The 18,138-nt window shown below is 50.2% G+C and overlaps 8 protein-coding genes across 8 annotated transcripts; 4 read left to right on the forward strand and 4 right to left on the reverse strand.

The window, feature by feature from the left end:
• Positions 1–671: 671 nt before the first annotated feature.
• On the forward strand, positions 672–2,016 carry CDV56_102174 (O-phospho-L-serine:2-oxoglutarate transaminase; the record flags this gene model as incomplete). Its single annotated transcript, XM_026755793.1, has 2 exons — positions 672–1,385; positions 1,447–2,016. 2 exons carry the CDS (start codon positions 672–674, stop codon positions 2,014–2,016), a joined length of 1,284 nt encoding a protein of 427 aa, XP_026611659.1.
• A 188-nt stretch (positions 2,017–2,204) lies between these two features.
• CDV56_102372 (cytochrome b5 reductase family protein) lies at positions 2,205–3,356 on the reverse strand (the record flags this gene model as incomplete). The annotated part of the gene is made up of 1 exon (XM_026755991.1): positions 2,205–3,356. The coding sequence occupies one exon, from the start codon at positions 3,354–3,356 to the stop codon at positions 2,205–2,207; it is 1,152 nt and encodes a 383-aa protein (XP_026611660.1).
• Positions 3,357–3,761: 405 nt separating this feature from the next.
• Positions 3,762–5,666, forward strand: CDV56_102580 (putative amino acid transporter; the record flags this gene model as incomplete). The annotated part of the gene is made up of 2 exons (XM_026756199.1): positions 3,762–4,799; positions 4,857–5,666. 2 exons carry the CDS (start codon positions 3,762–3,764, stop codon positions 5,664–5,666), a joined length of 1,848 nt encoding a protein of 615 aa, XP_026611661.1.
• Positions 5,667–5,965: 299 nt separating this feature from the next.
• CDV56_102848 (glycoside hydrolase family 32 protein) lies at positions 5,966–7,903 on the reverse strand (the record flags this gene model as incomplete). Its single annotated transcript, XM_026756467.1, has 1 exon — positions 5,966–7,903. One exon carries the CDS (start codon positions 7,901–7,903, stop codon positions 5,966–5,968), a length of 1,938 nt encoding a protein of 645 aa, XP_026611662.1.
• Positions 7,904–8,856: 953 nt separating this feature from the next.
• CDV56_103191 (CeGAL family transcription factor) lies at positions 8,857–11,072 on the reverse strand (the record flags this gene model as incomplete). Its single annotated transcript, XM_026756810.1, has 4 exons — positions 8,857–9,171; positions 9,232–9,829; positions 9,889–10,923; positions 11,017–11,072. 4 exons carry the CDS (start codon positions 11,070–11,072, stop codon positions 8,857–8,859), a joined length of 2,004 nt encoding a protein of 667 aa, XP_026611663.1.
• A 1,397-nt stretch (positions 11,073–12,469) lies between these two features.
• Positions 12,470–14,344, forward strand: CDV56_103581 (uncharacterized protein; the record flags this gene model as incomplete). Its single annotated transcript, XM_026757200.1, has 6 exons — positions 12,470–12,723; positions 12,785–12,806; positions 12,867–13,139; positions 13,198–13,392; positions 13,449–14,076; positions 14,124–14,344. The coding sequence occupies 6 exons, from the start codon at positions 12,470–12,472 to the stop codon at positions 14,342–14,344; spliced, it is 1,593 nt and encodes a 530-aa protein (XP_026611664.1).
• A 715-nt stretch (positions 14,345–15,059) lies between these two features.
• CDV56_103845 (polysaccharide deacetylase family protein) lies at positions 15,060–16,166 on the forward strand (the record flags this gene model as incomplete). Its single annotated transcript, XM_026757464.1, has 3 exons — positions 15,060–15,803; positions 15,876–15,979; positions 16,037–16,166. 3 exons carry the CDS (start codon positions 15,060–15,062, stop codon positions 16,164–16,166), a joined length of 978 nt encoding a protein of 325 aa, XP_026611665.1.
• A 318-nt stretch (positions 16,167–16,484) lies between these two features.
• Positions 16,485–17,765, reverse strand: RFC4 (replication factor C subunit 4; the record flags this gene model as incomplete). Its single annotated transcript, XM_026757606.1, has 5 exons — positions 16,485–16,710; positions 16,772–17,194; positions 17,248–17,347; positions 17,399–17,619; positions 17,677–17,765. 5 exons carry the CDS (start codon positions 17,763–17,765, stop codon positions 16,485–16,487), a joined length of 1,059 nt encoding a protein of 352 aa, XP_026611666.1.
• Between the last annotated feature and the right edge of the window lie 373 nt (positions 17,766–18,138).

Genomic DNA, 18,138 nt, shown 5'->3' on the forward strand with positions numbered 1-18,138 from the left:
AGAGGGGTGGCCATTGTTGATCATTGTCAGTTTCCCCTCGTCCTCAGTCTCTTAATCAGTCTAACACTGCCACAGTTGATAAAGTGCTTCCAGTAAGATAGGATTATCATGCCATACACCTGATACAGCCACACAGCATGCTTTTTCTCTCTGTAAATAAGCTTTCATCAGCATGAATCTGATACAATAGGACATTCATCATGAATATCTACTGCCTGAAGTGCAAGCCTAGTCAAACAGTAATAGACGTTAAGCAAGTATGCTGGGATGGAAAGTAACATCTCAGATGAAGTTGCACTTGTTACCATAAGAGGATAAGTTGAAGCTATACAAGACATGCGCTCCTACACTATACACTTCCTCTCAAAGGTGGTGATATGTGCAACCAAGCCAAGACGTACTACAAATAGGGCATAAAGTACTACGTATGTCAAAAAATACCCTTGGCAGAACATTCTATCTAGATATGTCGTGATTTAGGCGATGAGTCAATTTCCAGGGGCAGTGAGTGACATTCCGCTCTCGGAGTCATCTGTCAATCTCCGGCGGGGTTCTGGGAACCTTTCGAGTCAACCCCGGTAGCATTCAAATTCATTCTTTTTCCTTTTCTCAGGCCAAAACTAATTGAATTTGCTTCAATTGATCCAAAAATCGAAGCTCGTACAGTCAACATGCCTTCCAGACAAGAGGTCGCCTACTTTGGAGCTGGTCCTGCTCCCCTGCCCACCTCTGTCGTGGAGGCGGGCGCAAAGGCCTTCGTCAACTACAATGACTGCGGTCTCGGACTCGGAGAAATCTCGCATCGCTCCCCTACCGCAAACAAGATCCTGGAAGATACCAAGGCGAGCCTGACAACGCTCCTGGATATTCCCGATGACTACGAGATCCTCTTTATGCAGGGTGGTGGAAGTGGACAGTTCAGCTCGGTGGTTCAGAATCTTGTGGGAGTCTGGGTAGAGCGCAGACGACAGAGAGCAGAGGCGGAGATTTCGGCCAGCGAAAACAAGGACGAACTGGTCGTTGAGAGATTACAAAGGGAGGTGCAGGAGGAATTGAAGCTGGATTACATCGTCACGGGTTCCTGGTCGTTGAAGGCAGCGCAGGAGGCTACTCGTCTGGTGGGTGCCAAGCATGTGAACATTGCGCTGGATGCCAGAACCGCGAACAATGGCAAGTTTGGCATGATCCCTGCAGAGGAGACCTGGGCTCTCTCGCCCAGCAAGAACTCGGCGTTTGTTTACTTCTGCGATAATGAGACGGTGGACGGTGTGGAGTTCCCCAGCTTCCCCAAGATCCTGGAGTCGGACGACCGACTTGTCGTTGCAGACATGAGCTCCAACTTCCTCAGCCGGAAAGTTGATGTCAGCAAGTATTCTGTGATCTTCGTACGTATCCTTCCTTTGGCGGAGTTTTCTGTTTTCGAGTCTCCGAGCTAACGGACCGCAGGGTGGTGCCCAAAAGAACATTGGTATCGCTGGTATTTCCATCGTCATTATCAAAAAGTCGCTCTTGCCTCCCCAGACCCCTACACCGGCACCGGCTCTTCTTCATCGGTTGAACCTTGGCGGGTTACCGGGAACCGTTGTACTCGACTACGCGACCATCGCGAAGAATAACTCCCTGTACAACACACTCCCCATCTTCAACCTGTGGATTGCCGGCCAGGTCATGGCCGAACTCGTCCAGACATACGGTGTCCAGAAGATCAGCGGTCAGGAGCAGATCTCCAACCGCAAGGCGGAGATCCTCTACAGTGTTTTGGACAAGTACCCCCAGGTTTACCACGTTGTTCCGGACAAGAGTGTCCGGAGCCGTATGAACATTTGTTTCCGCGTCTACGGCGGCGATGCCGAAAAGGAGAAGGAGTTCCTGGCTGGAGCTGAGGAGCGCCTGCTCCAGGGCTTGAAGGGACACCGCAGTGTTGGCGGTATCCGGGCCAGCAACTATAATGCAGTTCCCTTGGAGAACGTTGAGAAGCTGGCCAAGTACCTCGAAGACTATGCCACCGCGGCTTAAACGGTTGCTCCGAGGGCTATGATTCCTTTTTTTTTTTTAACGTGTAAAAAGTCTTTTCCTATTAGGACGGAGTTAACCTGAACTACCCAGCTTTATTCAACATAGTGCCGAATTTATATATAATTATTTACAGAGGAAGATTCAGAATGCTAGATGTTGTAAATGTACATAGACGGGGTGGTGGATCCTCAAAGCTTCCAGACCGCCCAATCTTTCAGGTCGAGTTCCTTGATGACTCCTTTGAGTGGACCTTGGAGTTCCATCCCCTGCGCCCACAGCTTTGGTCCTGCCATATAGCTGATGAAGCCTTCCGGTCCTGACACAAGGATCATGTTACCTCCAGGAGGCCCATTGGAGGAGGCGGAATCGGTGAACCTCATGATGGATTTCTTCTCAATGAACGAACTCTCTTCGTCCACAAAATAATCAACCGTAACTTGGCCCGGATATTGAGCTTTGAGAGCCTCAAGCTCGCGGACCATGAGCGAAGTGGCTGCCGGGTCCTGTGTGGGATCTAGTGGCGGAGGACTGCTGGGTTTTGATGACCCGAATAGACCAGAAAACCAGGATCTTTGCTGCGCTTCATCTATTGCTGACGTATCGTTGCAACCTCCCGAGCAGTCATCCCGTCTTCGATTCGCCCAGAGAATGTGAAGTCTCGGCTTGTGGTCCGCGTCCGTCCGGCGTAAAAGCGTATGTCCAGCCTGCAAAGCAGGAGCAATTCCAGTACCGCCCGCGATGAAGAGTATCTGCCGAGTATCCGAGGGGATTTCGCATTCGATTCGAGGTCCGCGCACTTCAACAGATGATCCTACACCAAGAGAATGCAGATACCGCGACACTTCCCCGAACGGGTCTTTTCGAATGAAGAACCGGAGGGACCCTTCTTCCTGCTCATCTTGGTCCTTTGGCGACAATGGCGGTAGAGGTGTATAGTCTCGTCCAATTTGCAATTGCGGCTGCTTGAACATAACGCTCCATATGCCCGTCTTCCATGCATCTTCGTAGACTTCGCGATTGCCGTCGGGTTTGAGTGGTTTCAGAGTGAAGATACTGCCGTTCGACGATACCGGTTCCCTTGCGACAAGACGGTATTTGGTAAAGGTGACTGGATTCAGGATCGCCGACTCTGAGTCTTGTTGCGATCTAGCATAGGCTCCGATTCCTGCCGCGGTTGCCGTTACAATGGTCAGTTGAAGCCATAGACGCTGTTTCGGCGGAGAAGATGCGGAGGATGTAGACGATGAAGGCGCAGTATAACGACGAGAAGTTATTCTCCTGCTGAGAGTAGATGGCAGGCTGAACAAGAGTCCCCCTGACCTTGGTAGTCGGGACTTCATGAGGTTGACTCTCAATGAAAGAGCACGTACGATAAATGGTTATTTTGGAGTCCTTTAATAATAATGATCATCATCTTCAAGCTTGTTCTGGAGACACACTGAGGCCTGGCGCTAAACTCGATCGGGTATCAATGAAGGACCCCTTGTCGACGATCATCCTCATTTTCCTCTCTCACTCTCACCACTATCTAGAGCAACTCTGAATCTCTTTCTGCTCTGGGATATTTGCTGTACTACCATATCATATGATATCGCCGTCGGTTCGATAGACCCCGCCATTGTCGTCTGTGCAACAGCCCTCCACCTTACGCTGGGATGGAGAGATCCTTGTCCGCTCTTATTGACGACCTGTTTGAATAACCACAGTTGATTCATAAATGCCTTTATAGCTACTGGCTCGAAGAAATGTCCCATATTACCTTTACTCAAACGGAGACCAGATCGGACAACCTCCATGCCCCTCGTGATTCTCTAGAACTTGCCTCTCTTGCTTCTTCCTCCCCCGAATCGGCGGGCAGGTCCTCAGTCTCATCCTCGCCCTCGGGCATTTCCTCCTCACGCAAGCTCTCCCTCGAGGACGAGGATCCCCTATCGACCTCACATTTACACGCCAATCTTGAGTCAGGGCGACCGAGGTCGGCCCGATCGTACTCCATCTCCTCTGCCTTCGATTTCGGCAATGCCCTCTTCCCACTATCGCAAACAGCAGGGGGGTATGCTCCCTTAGGGGCTCCCTCCGTGCTTGACCGACAAGGCGGGATCGCCGACGGCTCGTTGGAACGAAATAAGACATTGACGTACTTGAATGGTTTGTCATTGGTGGTTGGACTGATCATCGGATCTGGGATCTTTTCGTCTCCGAGTCAGGTCAATGCCAATGCGGGGTCTCCCGGTGCGTCTTTGATCGCGTGGGCTGTCGCAGGGTTGCTGGCATGGACCGGAGCGGCCAGCTATGCGGAATTGGGTGGTGCTATCCCTCTGAATGGCGGGGCTCAGGTCTATCTCTCTAAGATCTTCGGGGAGCTGGTTGGTTTTCTCTTCACATGGTGCGCTGTTCTGGTGCTGAAGCCAGGGAGCGCCGCCATCATCGCGATCATCTTCGGCGAGTATGTCGTGCGAGCAGTGGTAGGCGCAAATGCCGAGACGGTCAATCCCTGGATCAATAAGGGAGTCGCAATCGGGGGCATGTTTCTGGTGACCGTGCTGAACTGCATATCGACCCGAGTGGCTGCGCGTATAGGGGATGTTTTCATGTTCTTCAAATTCATTGCATTAATAGGAGTTACGGTCATCGGTATCGTCGTTGCTGTGACTGGGTTCTCTTCAACCGGGAGCGCCAGTAATGAGTGGAAAGAAGGTTGGTTCAAGGGAACGAGTACTGACATCTCCGGCTGGGCCGTTGCATTGTACGCCGGTCTCTGGGCTTTTGATGGCTGGGACAACGTAGGCATCTGCCCTCCCACATTCTCTTCCCATATCGTTTACTGACGGTACCCGCAGACAAACTATGTGACTGGCGAATTTAAAAATCCCAACCGGGATCTTCCCCGAGTGATTCACACGGCAATGCCGCTGGTGATCCTATCGTACTTGCTTGCGAACGTTTCGTATTTCCTTGTGCTGCCTCATTCGACCATAGAGGCGAGCAATACCATTGCTGTTCAATTTGGTGACAAGGTGTTTGGCTCCGTAGGAGCGCTGGTTTTCGCCCTCGTGGTGTCTGCAAGCTGTTTTGGGGCCCTCAACGCAACGGTCTTCACCAGTGGTCGACTGGTCTACGCTGCTGGCAAGGAAGGCTACTTGCCCTCGATGTTCGGCAACCTCTGGACTGGTGGATCCAGCGTCATGGGAAGCAATCGATTGCAGCGCCGTTCCTGGGCTAGCAAGTCGCTGTCCCGGATTTTTGGGGAAAACACCTGCATTGGCTATACACCGATAAACGCCATGGCATTAAACAGCGCCTTGACTTTGATATATATCGTTGGTGGCGAGTTCAAAACTCTGGTCACGTTCTATGGTGTTGCAGGGTACACCTTCTACTTCCTCACAGTGCTAGGCCTGATTGTCCTTCGAGTCCGGGAACCATACCTGGAGCGCCCCTACAAGACCTGGCTTTCGACACCAATCATCTTTTGCTGCGTCAGTCTCTTTCTTTTGAGTCGCGCGGTCATCGCCGAGCCATTGCAGACGTTGATCGTGGTGGCCTTCATCATCGCTGGTGTCCCGGTCTACTTCTTTCGCATCTATCAGCGTGATGGGAAGATTACGTTTCCCGGGTGGAAGTTTTGGCAAGCCAGTCGACGTCGGTAACATAATGAAATGCTCCGACCCAATCTAGCATTTTTCCCATTTCCCTCAGCCTCCAGGCGTATAATGAACATTCCCTTCTATGGGGACGATTGACGCTCATGCGCATAGCTTGCGTGTATGACTACGGTCTTAGGATTTGCAGCAATATTATGCTCGCATCTGAACGGTCGGGGCGATTGATTGGCAATTACCGTGACCAGAACGTGGGTACCATGTTTATTTCGACCCCTATCTTCATAGTTACGAGTTTCCTCCCGCCTCTGTGGGACTGTCATGAGATACAACGTTAGTCTAGAGAGTTATCTAATACTTAATTCATCACGAATCACGCTCAGTCCATCCCAAACATCTGCCCTCAGCAGCACAGCAGCGGATGTCGATGGTTTCAGCTGACTTTCGGTTGCCGAGGCGAAAAACTTCAACCCAGTGCAGGCCTGTGCATGAGGAGTATAGATGCGGGTGGAGATGACCGTTCTGCTATTCACGAACACCTCTAGCACACTTGAATCGAAATATGCGTGAACTTGAAGCGATTCTGTCATCTCCTCGCCTTCATTGTTGCAGAAGGTGAAGAGAGTATGCGGGGCGGTCTCGGGAGCATGATTGACGCCGGCATCGTGAGGTGGAGGCCTTTCGATTGTGAACGTCTCGTCGTATGGTTTCCATGATAGGACCGTGCGCTGGTGGAAATCTCCTTGTGCGTCAGCAATTATTGCAGCTTCGGGGAAGAGAAAGCATGAGAGCTCACCAGGGCTGTGGCCGATTTCCAACCCTACTGCCGCGCAGTGCTTCTCAACCACGAAGGTCGCGTTCAGTTCCCACCTAGCAGTACCCAAGGGCAAGAACGCAGAGGGCTGATGGGCCAAAGAGCCCAGGTGTACATTCGATAAATGCAACTCTTGTGCTGATGTTCGAAGCTTGTCGAGCCTGGGGTCCGGCCGGATACTCAATGTTCGAACTCGTGTACCTTGCGAATTGCATTCTGTCTCGATAGACGTAATGGATTCCAACTTCGACTGGTGGGCTCGCTTGACATTATCAAGAGTCACCAGCCCTACTACTCGCGGCAGAGATATGACGCCACTCCAGCCTTGTCGATGGCGCAGACGATCCGGTAGATCCTCTTCCGTAATCCAGCAGTATACGACGTATTGCTCGGTGATAGGATCCCAGAAAGAGTTTGCGGCGTAGCAGCACCCGTGATCGAAGATCCCAGAGAATGCATATTCTGCGAGAGGCTCGAAAATGCTATGTGCCTGCAGCCTAGGTCGAACATTTACACACATCCAGAGTAGGGAGCGCGGTACTCTCTTTGATCCATCCTCGGAAGACAAACATCCCTCTGCGCCGAAGATCACGAAATCTCGGGAGACGCCGTCATCGGTCAACGTTAAGCAATTGGCAACTTCCCAGTTGACGCCCAGATCCCCCGACCATCGAGAGGGTCGAAAATTCAAGCCAACGTGAAGCAAAGGCCCGAAGTATGTCCACTCCGTCAAATTGTCGGGATTGACGACGTATACAAAGACTGTTGGGGACTCTTTAGCGATGCCCCCGGAGATGAATCCATACAGATTAGGGGAGACCAACCCATCTTGTTGCTGGGCCCGCAACGAGGGCCAGCAGTTCAGATAAGGGTCTCTCCAGCCTGTCACATCGACTCCTGCAGGGGCCCCCGGGATAATCGGATTGCCGTCGAATCGCTGCCATGTCGTGCCACGATCATGGGAGACTGCTATACTGAGTGATTCACTGCCCGTGACATACGGCAGAGTATAATGAAGTGGGAGATGATTTACGGACGTGTATATATACGTAAGTACACCCGGCTTGCCATCCGGACCGTGGGGACGAAAGCAACCTGTGAACACGCCGCATCGATCATACTCCGCAGACGGCGTCAGACAAGGTTCGGGAGATATTTTCCAGGACACCAGATCGTTGGAAGTGGCATGGCCCCAGGAGATGTTTCCCCAGTCATTCCCACGCGGGTTCCATTGGAAGGATAGATGGTACACTCCAGTCGCCGGGTCATATCCAAGCCCACAGGGGTCATTCATCCACCCCTGGGGCGCGGCAAGGTGGTATGACGGTCGCCATTTGGTGCTTACATGCGTTATACCCGTCGTTTGCCGATTGGTCTTGGCTATCTGTTCTGGTTCGCAATGGACGGGGCGTATTTGAGTTCCACTGTCGCCCAACGCCTCCGCGTGCTGGGATCCTGGGAGGATATGCATATCGGCGGGATTTATAGAGCGTGGTCTCTGCAGATCCAGAACAAAACTGGCTTCAGATAGATCACGCGAGGGCCACAGTTCTAGACAGAGTTTGAATTTGAGACAGGATGTAGACGCTAGGCATCCGGCATGGGTTCGCTGATGCTGTCCTTAGAGTAGTCGTCATTGCATTACAGGGAAGTCAATCCTGCTACGAAGCAACGCAGTAGAACTCTCATCTTAATCAATACGTCGTCGTCAGTTTAACAATGAACATGAAGTTGTGATGATGGTAAGTGATCTTTGACTGTCAGAATGTCAATGAATCACGGGATTATCTCGGAAGGATGCGGAGAGTTGTCGGAGAAACCCTGTATCCTCGTTCTTCACCTACTCAGCGGAGCTGCCAACGCAAGTCAATTCCAGCCTTCTGAGAGCTCGGCCGTGTTAAGCTATCTATATCAAGCCTTCAGTGAGACAATATGACTAACTCAGGAATATCTGGGAAACCGGTAAGCTGTAGCGCTGCCGCGGTGGCAGGCTTATACGCACGATTTGCTTTGTCATTTTCTTTGTGCATCTTCTCATTCCTGAGAAGAAAGGATAACTCAGTAGGGATCCCCATGCATGCTCCATACGAGAGTTCCCGCATGGAGCCGGAGTCCTATCAACCCATTCCGAAGGCACTTGGAGGACAAATCCACAAGGGGATCTACAAGCGAAGATGTTGCTCAGGTTATATTGATCATCCAGCGCAGGCATGGCATGGGTATGTTGTCTGTTCTCAAGATCCCGTAAATCCCTCGGACGACTCTGCTATGAATATGAGTGTGTAGAATACATGATAAATCCCCCGTAAGAGTCGGGTCTGTAGCTGCAAGAAGGTACAGAATCCAAGATGTGCAAGCTCAGATATCCGCCGCGAACTGAAGCCGGTTCCAGGGCTGGGGTCGGCTGAGCTATTATATACAAAGTCACGGCTCCGCCCAGTTGCTACATCCAATCTCAACAATGTGCAGAGAACTCAGGTAAGCCTTGAATTTTTCCAAAAAGGGGTGATTGCCACCGCGGAGCGTATTCATAAGCAACATAAAATCCTCTGCTAACGACTGAGTGGATGGCACGGTTGCTGTGTTTGGAGACATCACTCCGGCAAGGCTTCCAGAAGGCAGGACTCCTGGTCCTGCCATGGAGCTAGCCGCCGAGGCCGTAGAATGTTCGCCAAGAGGCTGTCGGACATTGGAAGAGACTCCAATTGCACTAACCGCAATGTCGTACAGCTTCTCAACCTATGTGCGCGCGTGAGTAAAGCGAAAATCAAACTGGTTTTCCGGATGGACTGTACTCACTAGGCCAATTCCATGGGCTTCCATCGAGCTAAGACGTAATGACTGACATATCTTCAAGGTGTCCATAGCAACCGTGACGGCGTATTCGAAAGACAGCTCCTGGCGGTCTGACACGGGTCTCAGGAGACCATGAGTGGAGCACAGCACCCACACCCGATTTTGGAGCCATTTCTTCGTGATAAATACATCGGCACACTGTGTCTCCCGCATACTGATTGTCGGTTGGACGCTCTGGGCCTGATTCGGGGCCGACCTGGTGCGTTCAAACCAGTCATAGCCCTTGTATCGCTCGGATTCGCAGACTCTGCTGAGATTTTGATGGATGGACAAGGCTTTCTCCTCGGTGAGATTCACGCAATAGCCTGAACCGACGTTGCAGCGCTGATTCCAACAATCAACAACCTCCTCGTCAATGGCATCGAACAACTCCATTAAACGAGCCAGACCCAGCATTCCTTCGGCATCTTTTTCGTTGTGAACTATGATACCGGAAACGACGCTGTGTGTTGCACTGTGGATAAAATCATGGACAGAACGCATGCTGAACCCTGGTTTCCCCCAAAAGGTGATGAAATGTCGCCGTTGCAATGCATAGGCTCTTTCGAGATTTTGTTAGCATATATCGTCTTGGCACATCTAGCTCGATGAAGCTCATACCTCTCTGTGATAGACAAGACCAGGTAGGTCCGTAATCGTTGGCCTTTTTCGTCGTTCGGTAAATCCCGATATGAGTCAGGGTTGTTCAAGCCCAGCGTCGCTGCAAGGTCTAGAGCCTCTCGGAGTCGGAGCCACGCAGCATTGTGCTGGTTGCTGCCGAAAAGACATCCAAAAAGGAAAAAGCTGGTGAGAACAGCCTCGATGGTTGGATGTTCCCCAAAGTCAGAACAGCTCCGCATTTTAGTTGCCTCGTTCATCATCGATCTGGCCTGGCTGGCTCGGGACGAGGAAGTGGGCCGTTCGTCAATCTCGATGGGTTGCGTCAGAGAGAACGCGCATAAGGACAGTAGCATGGCACCAAATTGTGGGTTTCTACGATGCTCTTGGGCGAGCATGCGAATGAACAAGGAGGATCTGTTCAGTACAGGTAAAGTCGGATGCAGGCGGTCGAAATAGACCTCAATCCACGGGATCATGTTGGCCTCGACGATCGATGACGGCCATATCGTTCTCATCGGATCGGGCCCTGTTTGCATGACCCCCATGCTTGAAAGAGCCAAGTTTGAAGCATCCACATGATGAGGCTGCAAGCCAGGAGCATCCTGCTCCGCTTGGATGATCGACGGTAGCGACGTCTTTAGGTAAATATTGCTTCCTGGAAACTCAAATACAGGCACTTGGGCATCCAAATTGTCTGGGAGCCAATACTCAACATCGTTTCGCTCATTCCAACTGATCGCAGAGTTGGTCTGAGAATCTACCGACGAGGTATCTGTAGCAGCCCACGATGGCCCAATCGAGGCGTTTGTACGCGGCGGTACTACGTCCGTCGGCACTGAGGCCTCACCACGCTGATGGATAGGCCAATGGGTGGTATCTTGTACCGATGGTGCATTCCCATGCTGCCCCGTCTCCCGAGAGGGAATCGGCCTCTGATGCGGAAAAGCATTTGGAAGAGACGGTTGAGACGGTTGAGCTTGGGAACTCTTACGTAGCAGCTGAGTCTGTTGCTGCTGACGAATTTGGGACACACGACTGTTTGGCGAGCATCAAAAAATGTGCATACGATCAGAGATGACGGATCCCATAAAACATCCGAGCATAACCACGCAGTTGGTCAACACTCACTTGCCAGTTGGCCCCCGCTTTTTCTGGGGCTGTAAGAAGAGGCATTCAAATCCCATCTGGCAACACGCGCGACATGGTTGCGATAGACTACACTGTATGGTCCTAAGCAGATTAGCATAACTGCCTTCTCTCGGCAGCAATGTGCGAAAGTACGGAGTAGTTACTCCGTATGGATAAAGGATCATCAGGAACAAGACTAGAGGGAATGAGAGGAGTCAACTTGCTTTTATCTTCCGCAGTCGGCAATTATCGCATGCTCTCCGGACCGGCGTTTTCTTCACGGCATTAGTAGAACTCGGGTTCATGGTGGCATATTTGTGGTGGAGAGAATGAGGAGTAGATAGATACAACTGAATGGAAGGCAAGACAGGATAATTATGAGGAATTATACTGGGGGTCAAGGGAATAATGATCAAAGCAGAGATGAGTTATTTGAATTTGCGATGATGAAGAGCGGGTACGGAGTAGTCCGGGGGCAGTGGGCACTGGCACCGTCGTTAGTTAGGTACACACCTTGGTGACCTTTCTCTCTGCCCGTCTGCCATCCGATCGAGTCTGTGATCAAGACTTTTAGAGGGAGAAAAGGGAGTCGACCGTTGATGTTCTGTGGATCGTCCAAGAACGAGGTAGATTTAGACTACTAAGACTCGAGTCTCTTCTTGTCTTCTCTATCATAATTATTGTCAACCTTATTGTTCTTGAGGTTAGATACCTGGATACCTGAAACCTAAGGTGTTTGTTGATTGTGGATTCCTGAGGTGTTGAGGCACTATTCCAGCCCCCCTCTAGCGACATCATCATCATCATCATCATCATCATCATCATGCTTCAAAGTCACTCCATCTGTATCGAAAACGGTTTAAGCAGTTTGGATTGCTATTTTGGCTATCATGTTACTCTTACATCTCCAGTGACTACGTTGCTTGCATTATCTCTAGACTAATCTCCACTCTTGTTTGACGGCTTGTGTCTCAACCCCAGAACGACGGATTGGATGATAGTACGGAGTGAAACTGGCTCCTCTCGAGCTTGGAGATTGAATCCAAGTCAATCAAGAATGATGATTAAGTTTGTCTGATCAAAATACCTGGATGGATTCCTCTTCATCGAGATACTCCAACGTCTCCAACTCTCCAACGGCTCGGCAATCAAACCCCCTCTACCTAATCCCCCACTTCTAACCTAGAGTGATCGGGGTCCACGAGGCTGTGAGTATCATTTCCAATCACAATTTAGATAGACTTGGTCTAAGCAAATGATACTTGATTTTTAGGCTGATAGCGGACTGATAACCGACATGACATGTCACAGATACGCCGTTTTAGCTATCTAAGTATGGGGCTCGAATCGAACAAGCCGTCTTAAAAACTCGGACTCCGCTATCAATGCTTCTAGCCTAGCATTTCGATTCTGTGTAAGAAAGCAAGTTGGTTTTTGGTAGATCCAACACAGAATGGGCAGCGTCCAGACCTGGGAGCAAACGGTCGCTCAGAAACGCTCCTTGCGAGATCAGGCTCTAAAGCCATATATGACCAGCGATATTGGTCAGCGCCCACCTCAAATTCACAATGTGCATCACCGTACCTGCATACATTACGATTCTACCATCCAGGAGATTACCGACATTGACAGTGTTCCTATCCTCCTCGAATGTTTGAAAGGGGGCAAATATACTGCGGAACAGGTCAGCCTTGCTTATATCAAAAGGTAAAATTCAATGCAAGCCCCTGCAGCCTAGGAGGATGAACTGATGACTCTAATCCATCAGAGCCACGATTGCGCATCAACTTGTGAGTCTCACATTGTGCTCAAAGAGTCTCGTGATGTTGAGCTCACGTCAACATCATTAGACCAACTGCCTGACAGAAGTTGTTTTCGAAGATGCACTAGAACAGGCTAGACGGCTGGACCGGCTGTTCAGAGAAAAAGGCCAACTCGCGGGCCCGCTTCACGGCATCCCAGTCACTCTCAAGGATCAATTCAAAATCAAAGGAGTCGATACGACTCTAGGCTACGTAGGTCGTTCGTTTGCTCCTGCTACCGACGACGCAGTGCTCGTTGAGATGTTGAAAAGCATGGGTGCTGTTATCATTGGAAAGACAAACTTACCGCAGAGCATTATGGTCCGTATCTCGTTGCAGACCATAGCCAAAGGTATGGGTGAACTAACGTTTTCTTCAGTGGGCCGAAACTGAGAACCCGCTCTGGGGTCTAACGGTCAACCCACGGAATCCTCTTTTCACTCCTGGTGGCTCGACAGGGGGTGAAGGTGCTTTGCTGGCCCTGCATGGCTCAGTTTTGGGGTTTGGAACAGATATTGGAGGAAGTATCAGGATCCCGCAGAGTCTCAACGGTCTGTATGGCTTCAAACCAAGTGTATGTTCTACGAGCCCAGGCACCGGTGAATAGTTCTATGACTAATTCTATGATAGAGCAGCCGATTTCCCTACTACGGCGTCCCGGTCTCGACCGAGGGTCAAGAACATGTTCCCTCGTCTATAGGTCCTATGACAAGAGACCTTTCGTCCCTCTCTTATGTCTGTCGCATATTTGCAAACGCTAAACCATGGACCTTAGACCCGAAATGCGCTCCTCTCCCCTGGAATGAGGATAGCTTTCAAGATGCACTATCCAGGCCTCTCGTCGTCGGTTTGATTCTGGACGATGGGGTTGTGAAAGTACATCCCCCTATCGAGAGAGCACTCCGAGAGCTATCCGCTAAATTGGAAGCTCAGGGCCATGAGGTCGTGGTCTGGGACGCATCGGATCATTTCGCCTATATCAAACTCATGGATCAATACTATACCGCTGACGGATGCGAGGATATTCGGCGCGACGTAGAGGTCGCCGGGGAGCCTTGTATCCCTCACGTTGAAGCTCTGATCAACCGTGGGAAGGCAATCTCCGTCTATGAATACTGGCAACTCAACAAGCAGAAGATTGCACTTCAGAAGAGTTATCTTGATAAGTGGAATGCCGTTCGGTCCCCGTCAGGGAAGCCAGTTGATATTCTCCTTGCTCCAACGACTCCACATTCGGCCGTCCCCCATCGCAGTGTGCGTTGGGTAGGTACACTAAGATCTGGAATCTGCTCGACTACCCTGCAGTCACCATTCCTATCGATCAAGTGAGTGCAGACAAAGATGGATTGCCAAGCGAACTCTATCACCCCAGAAACGAGCTAGACGAGTGGAATTGGGGCCTCTATGACCCGATGACAATGGACGGCTACCCGATAAATCTTCAGATCATTGGAAAGAAACTCGAAGAAGAGAAGGTATTGGGAGCGGCAACGGTTATTGAGAAGATCTGGAGGACAGCCAACTAACGTAAAACTTATCTAGCTTATATCCGTAGGACTTGATTTTCCTTTCTAACTCAATCGTGCTGGATAGAGAAATCTGTCATGTGGACATCTTGTGAGCATCATCCCCTTAATACTTTTACAAACGCATCTGAACTGTAGAGCATGGCCTCTATCGACCCCGTTGAGGAAAGACTCAGAAGACCTCCAGGATCCTTTAGCTTGCTCAGGACCTGATGCTTTCGCTCCTATAACTTTCGGACTTTGGAGTTGTGCTGGTCCCTTCTCCAACTATTCCCCTCATGGACCGCTTGCCGAGTGTCCTTTGACAGCCAGGCCAACCCCCACCCTTGGCTCTCTGCGCCTGCATATCCGAATCAAGAGGGGAAATGAAATGACCAGCCCAAGATTTCTCATTTCAAGGGCTATATAGGTAATGGTACTCAATGATACTTCTGCACACTCGAAGGTAGAGGTCTCATCAATCCTTCAAGCGAATTCCTATCAGGGACGTTACATCGTAATTCCAGGGTCAGTGGACTGATAAATACAGAAGATACAGAGATACAAATTGATTTCCTTATCTTGTCTTATCTAGTTCAAAATGTTTCTCCAATTTGGCTGACTTGATAGCGGACCAGGTGGAGCAGGTTCCCCCATATATAACCCCGAGCAAACTTCGTCAATCCGTCTCCATCATACACTCTTTCTTCAAAATCCAGTGGTCAAAATCAGCAATATGGGCAAAAAGCGTGTCTTGGTCGCCTACGGTGTGGATATTGATGCTGTTGCGGGTTGGTTGGGGTCCTACGGTGGTGAGGACAGCTCGAACGATATCAGTCGAGGTGAGATACAGCGAGTACACCCAAACAAGACAGATAGATTCTCACCAAGTCTCCTCGCAGGTCTCTGGGCTGGTCATGTGGGAACCCCACGTCTCTTGAAACTCTTCGAGAAATATAACATCAAAGCCACATGGTTCATCCCCGGTCACTCCTTGGAAACCTTCCCTGAAGAATGCGCCCAAGTGAGAGACGCAGGACACGAGATCGGGTTACACGGATACAGCCATGAGAATCCCAGTGACATGACACCCGAGCAGCAAAAGGACGTTTTGGACAAGACGTACCGCATGCTGACAGACTTCTGCGGCAAACCGCCCCGGGGTATCGTGGCGCCATGGTGGGAGACGAGCAAGGAGATGGCAGATCTCCTGCTTGCGTACGGGATTGAATACGACCACTCCATGTCCCATCATGACTGCCAGATGTACTGGCTTCGGACAGGGGACACTTGGACCAAGATCGACTATAGCCAGAAGGCGGAGACCTGGATGAAGCCGCTGGTCCGGGGCCAGGATACCGGACTGGTCGAAATTCCGGGAAATTGGTACATCGACGACTTGCCGCCGATGATGTTCATCAAGAGTGCGCCTAACAGTCATGGATGGGTGAACCCGAGGGACATCGAGGATATTTGGAAGGTCCGTTTACCCGTGAGCGAGGCCAGGCTAGGTTGTCGCTGTTCACGCGGGCTGAACTGATACCTGTTCCAGGACCATTTTGACTATTTCTACCGCGAGTATGACAGCTTTGTCTTTCCGATGACGATCCACCCCGATGTTTCAGGAAGGCCCCATGTCCTTCTCATGCATGAGAGGTAAGTCTGTTGCTTGCGTAAGACTCTGCGAGAGTTCTCAGACCAACTAGAGTATAGGATCATAGAGCATATCAACAAACACGAGGGTGTGGAATGGGTGACGTTTGAGCAAATGTGCGATGAGTTTAAGAGAAACCACAGGCCGCCTGAGGGTGCCAAAATGCCGGTTACACCGGTTCTGGGGTAGAGCTGGTATCCGGCCGAGCTACATCATGCCTCGTAGTCTTCGAAGCGATCCGCAATAAGCTGGCGTACTCGTAAGCCATCAGTCTGGGTTGAGGACTGCTAGTGTATTCAGCACGCTGTGCTTAATTGAACACATATGAAGATCAAATTGGATTCAAATTGTCGAAAAGAAAATACCATATGTCAATTCTTGTGGATACATAATTCCGAATGCACCTGTTCAGCTCGTTTCATTAAGGAAACAATTTCAGACTTCACTCAGTCATCGGAACGCCGTAACACCATGTACATGCCCTATGAAAATGCTTTTCGCGGATATCTAGGCCTTCGGAGGCTCAAACAGTTGGGGCTTCATGTTGATTTTGCAAAGCTTGGATACGCAGCCACTCAGTTGAAGGAGCGATTGCACGCCGTCGAGAATGCGCATATGTGTGAAACCGATCTCCCTGATGAATTCCAGCTTTGAATGCTCTGACAAAGTCGGAATTGTCTTTGTGACTCGGAACATGGTGCTGATGATATCATGAGATGAGTAACCCAGTTCCCTAAGTATAGTTATTAGTATATCGGTAGAGAAGCAAGGATCGCAAGCAATCATGCGCATACCATAACTCGTTCAGCGTTTCTAGCGCAGCGTCGAGCTTTCCTTCCCAGCATGCCTTGATCATAGCTTGTACCTTGATCGGATGTGGGCTGTCGACCACACGAAAGACATTATCTCCACTGACCAGACCAAAACCTGACCATGTGCTCTGCAGGTTATTGATAGCCTGACGCATATCTCCCTCCGCACTGAAAACTAAGGCAGCGATTCCATCTTCTGTGTGTTCCACCTTCTCAGCATCGCATATCTGTTTCAATCGTTTCACCACCTGTGCGTCTGTCAATCGAGCGTAGCGCAGGATAGCGCATCGAGACTGAATGGGCTCAATGATCTTATTTGACTGGTTGCAAGCAAAAGCAAACCGTGTTGTAGAAGAATAGATTTCCATCGTCCGTCGTAATGCCTGCTGCGCGCCAGGGGTCATGCTGTAAACGGTCAGCGACTATTCGTACATATTGTTAATTCCCAGAGATCGCACCTATCCGCTTCATCAAGAATTACAATCTTGTGACGGCCCGGTGGGAGCGTCACCTTCTTCTGCGCGAAACCTTTGATTCGACTCCTGACAACGTCGATACCTGAGCAGATCGTCAGTCTGGATCTGAATGGGCTGACTCAAAGCAACATACCTCGTTCGTCACTAGCATTCAGTTCCAAGACCGCCTCCTTATAAGCCTCTCCTAGTAGTTGCCTCGCCAAGCACAGAATTGAGGTAGTCTTTCCGATACCAGGCATTCCCGAGATGATAACATGGGGCATGTTGCCATCTTTGGCTATAATCTTCAATCGCTCAATTGTTTCTGTATTGCCGACGATGTCATCAAGGAAGATAGGACGATACTTCTCCACCCTAAAAAGTCGTCCATTAGAAATTGTCAAGTATAACATCGTGGTCTTGTTTACAAACCAGGGTAGTTCATAATCTGGGGGAGCTCCCGCAGTAACAGCCTTGAGGCTATTTCGAGAAGCACTTGCTGAGGATTCCGCTTGCACCATTGTGAAGAGCTTAATGCAGGAATACTGAGCTGTATTAGGAGTTCCAGTGGTTCCTTGTGATGTGGAACAACACGCAGATTATCTGTTCAGTGATCTGGCTTTCGGAAGACGCGAAGGTTGGAGACGCGTCAGGATGGACCTAATTTGGCTTAATTGGGACTCCGGGTCAATTCCGCCCTTTCATCTCCACTGCCACAAGCATTGGCCGCCTATTATTATTGTTATGCCTCAGCACTTCATCTTATTCCTTTCAGCTCATTCTCTTGTTTACAGCTTCGACTAGCTTGAATTGTCTTGACACTCATTTCAGAGCCGCATCTGGCTCAATCACGTTACATTACAAGCATCTATCCTTAGCACAAAAAATAGTCAT

This window comes from Aspergillus thermomutatus (assembly GCF_002237265.1).
Source record: "Aspergillus thermomutatus strain HMR AF 39 chromosome Unknown NODE_213, whole genome shotgun sequence".
Taxonomy (NCBI): Eukaryota; Fungi; Ascomycota; class Eurotiomycetes; order Eurotiales; family Aspergillaceae; genus Aspergillus; species Aspergillus thermomutatus.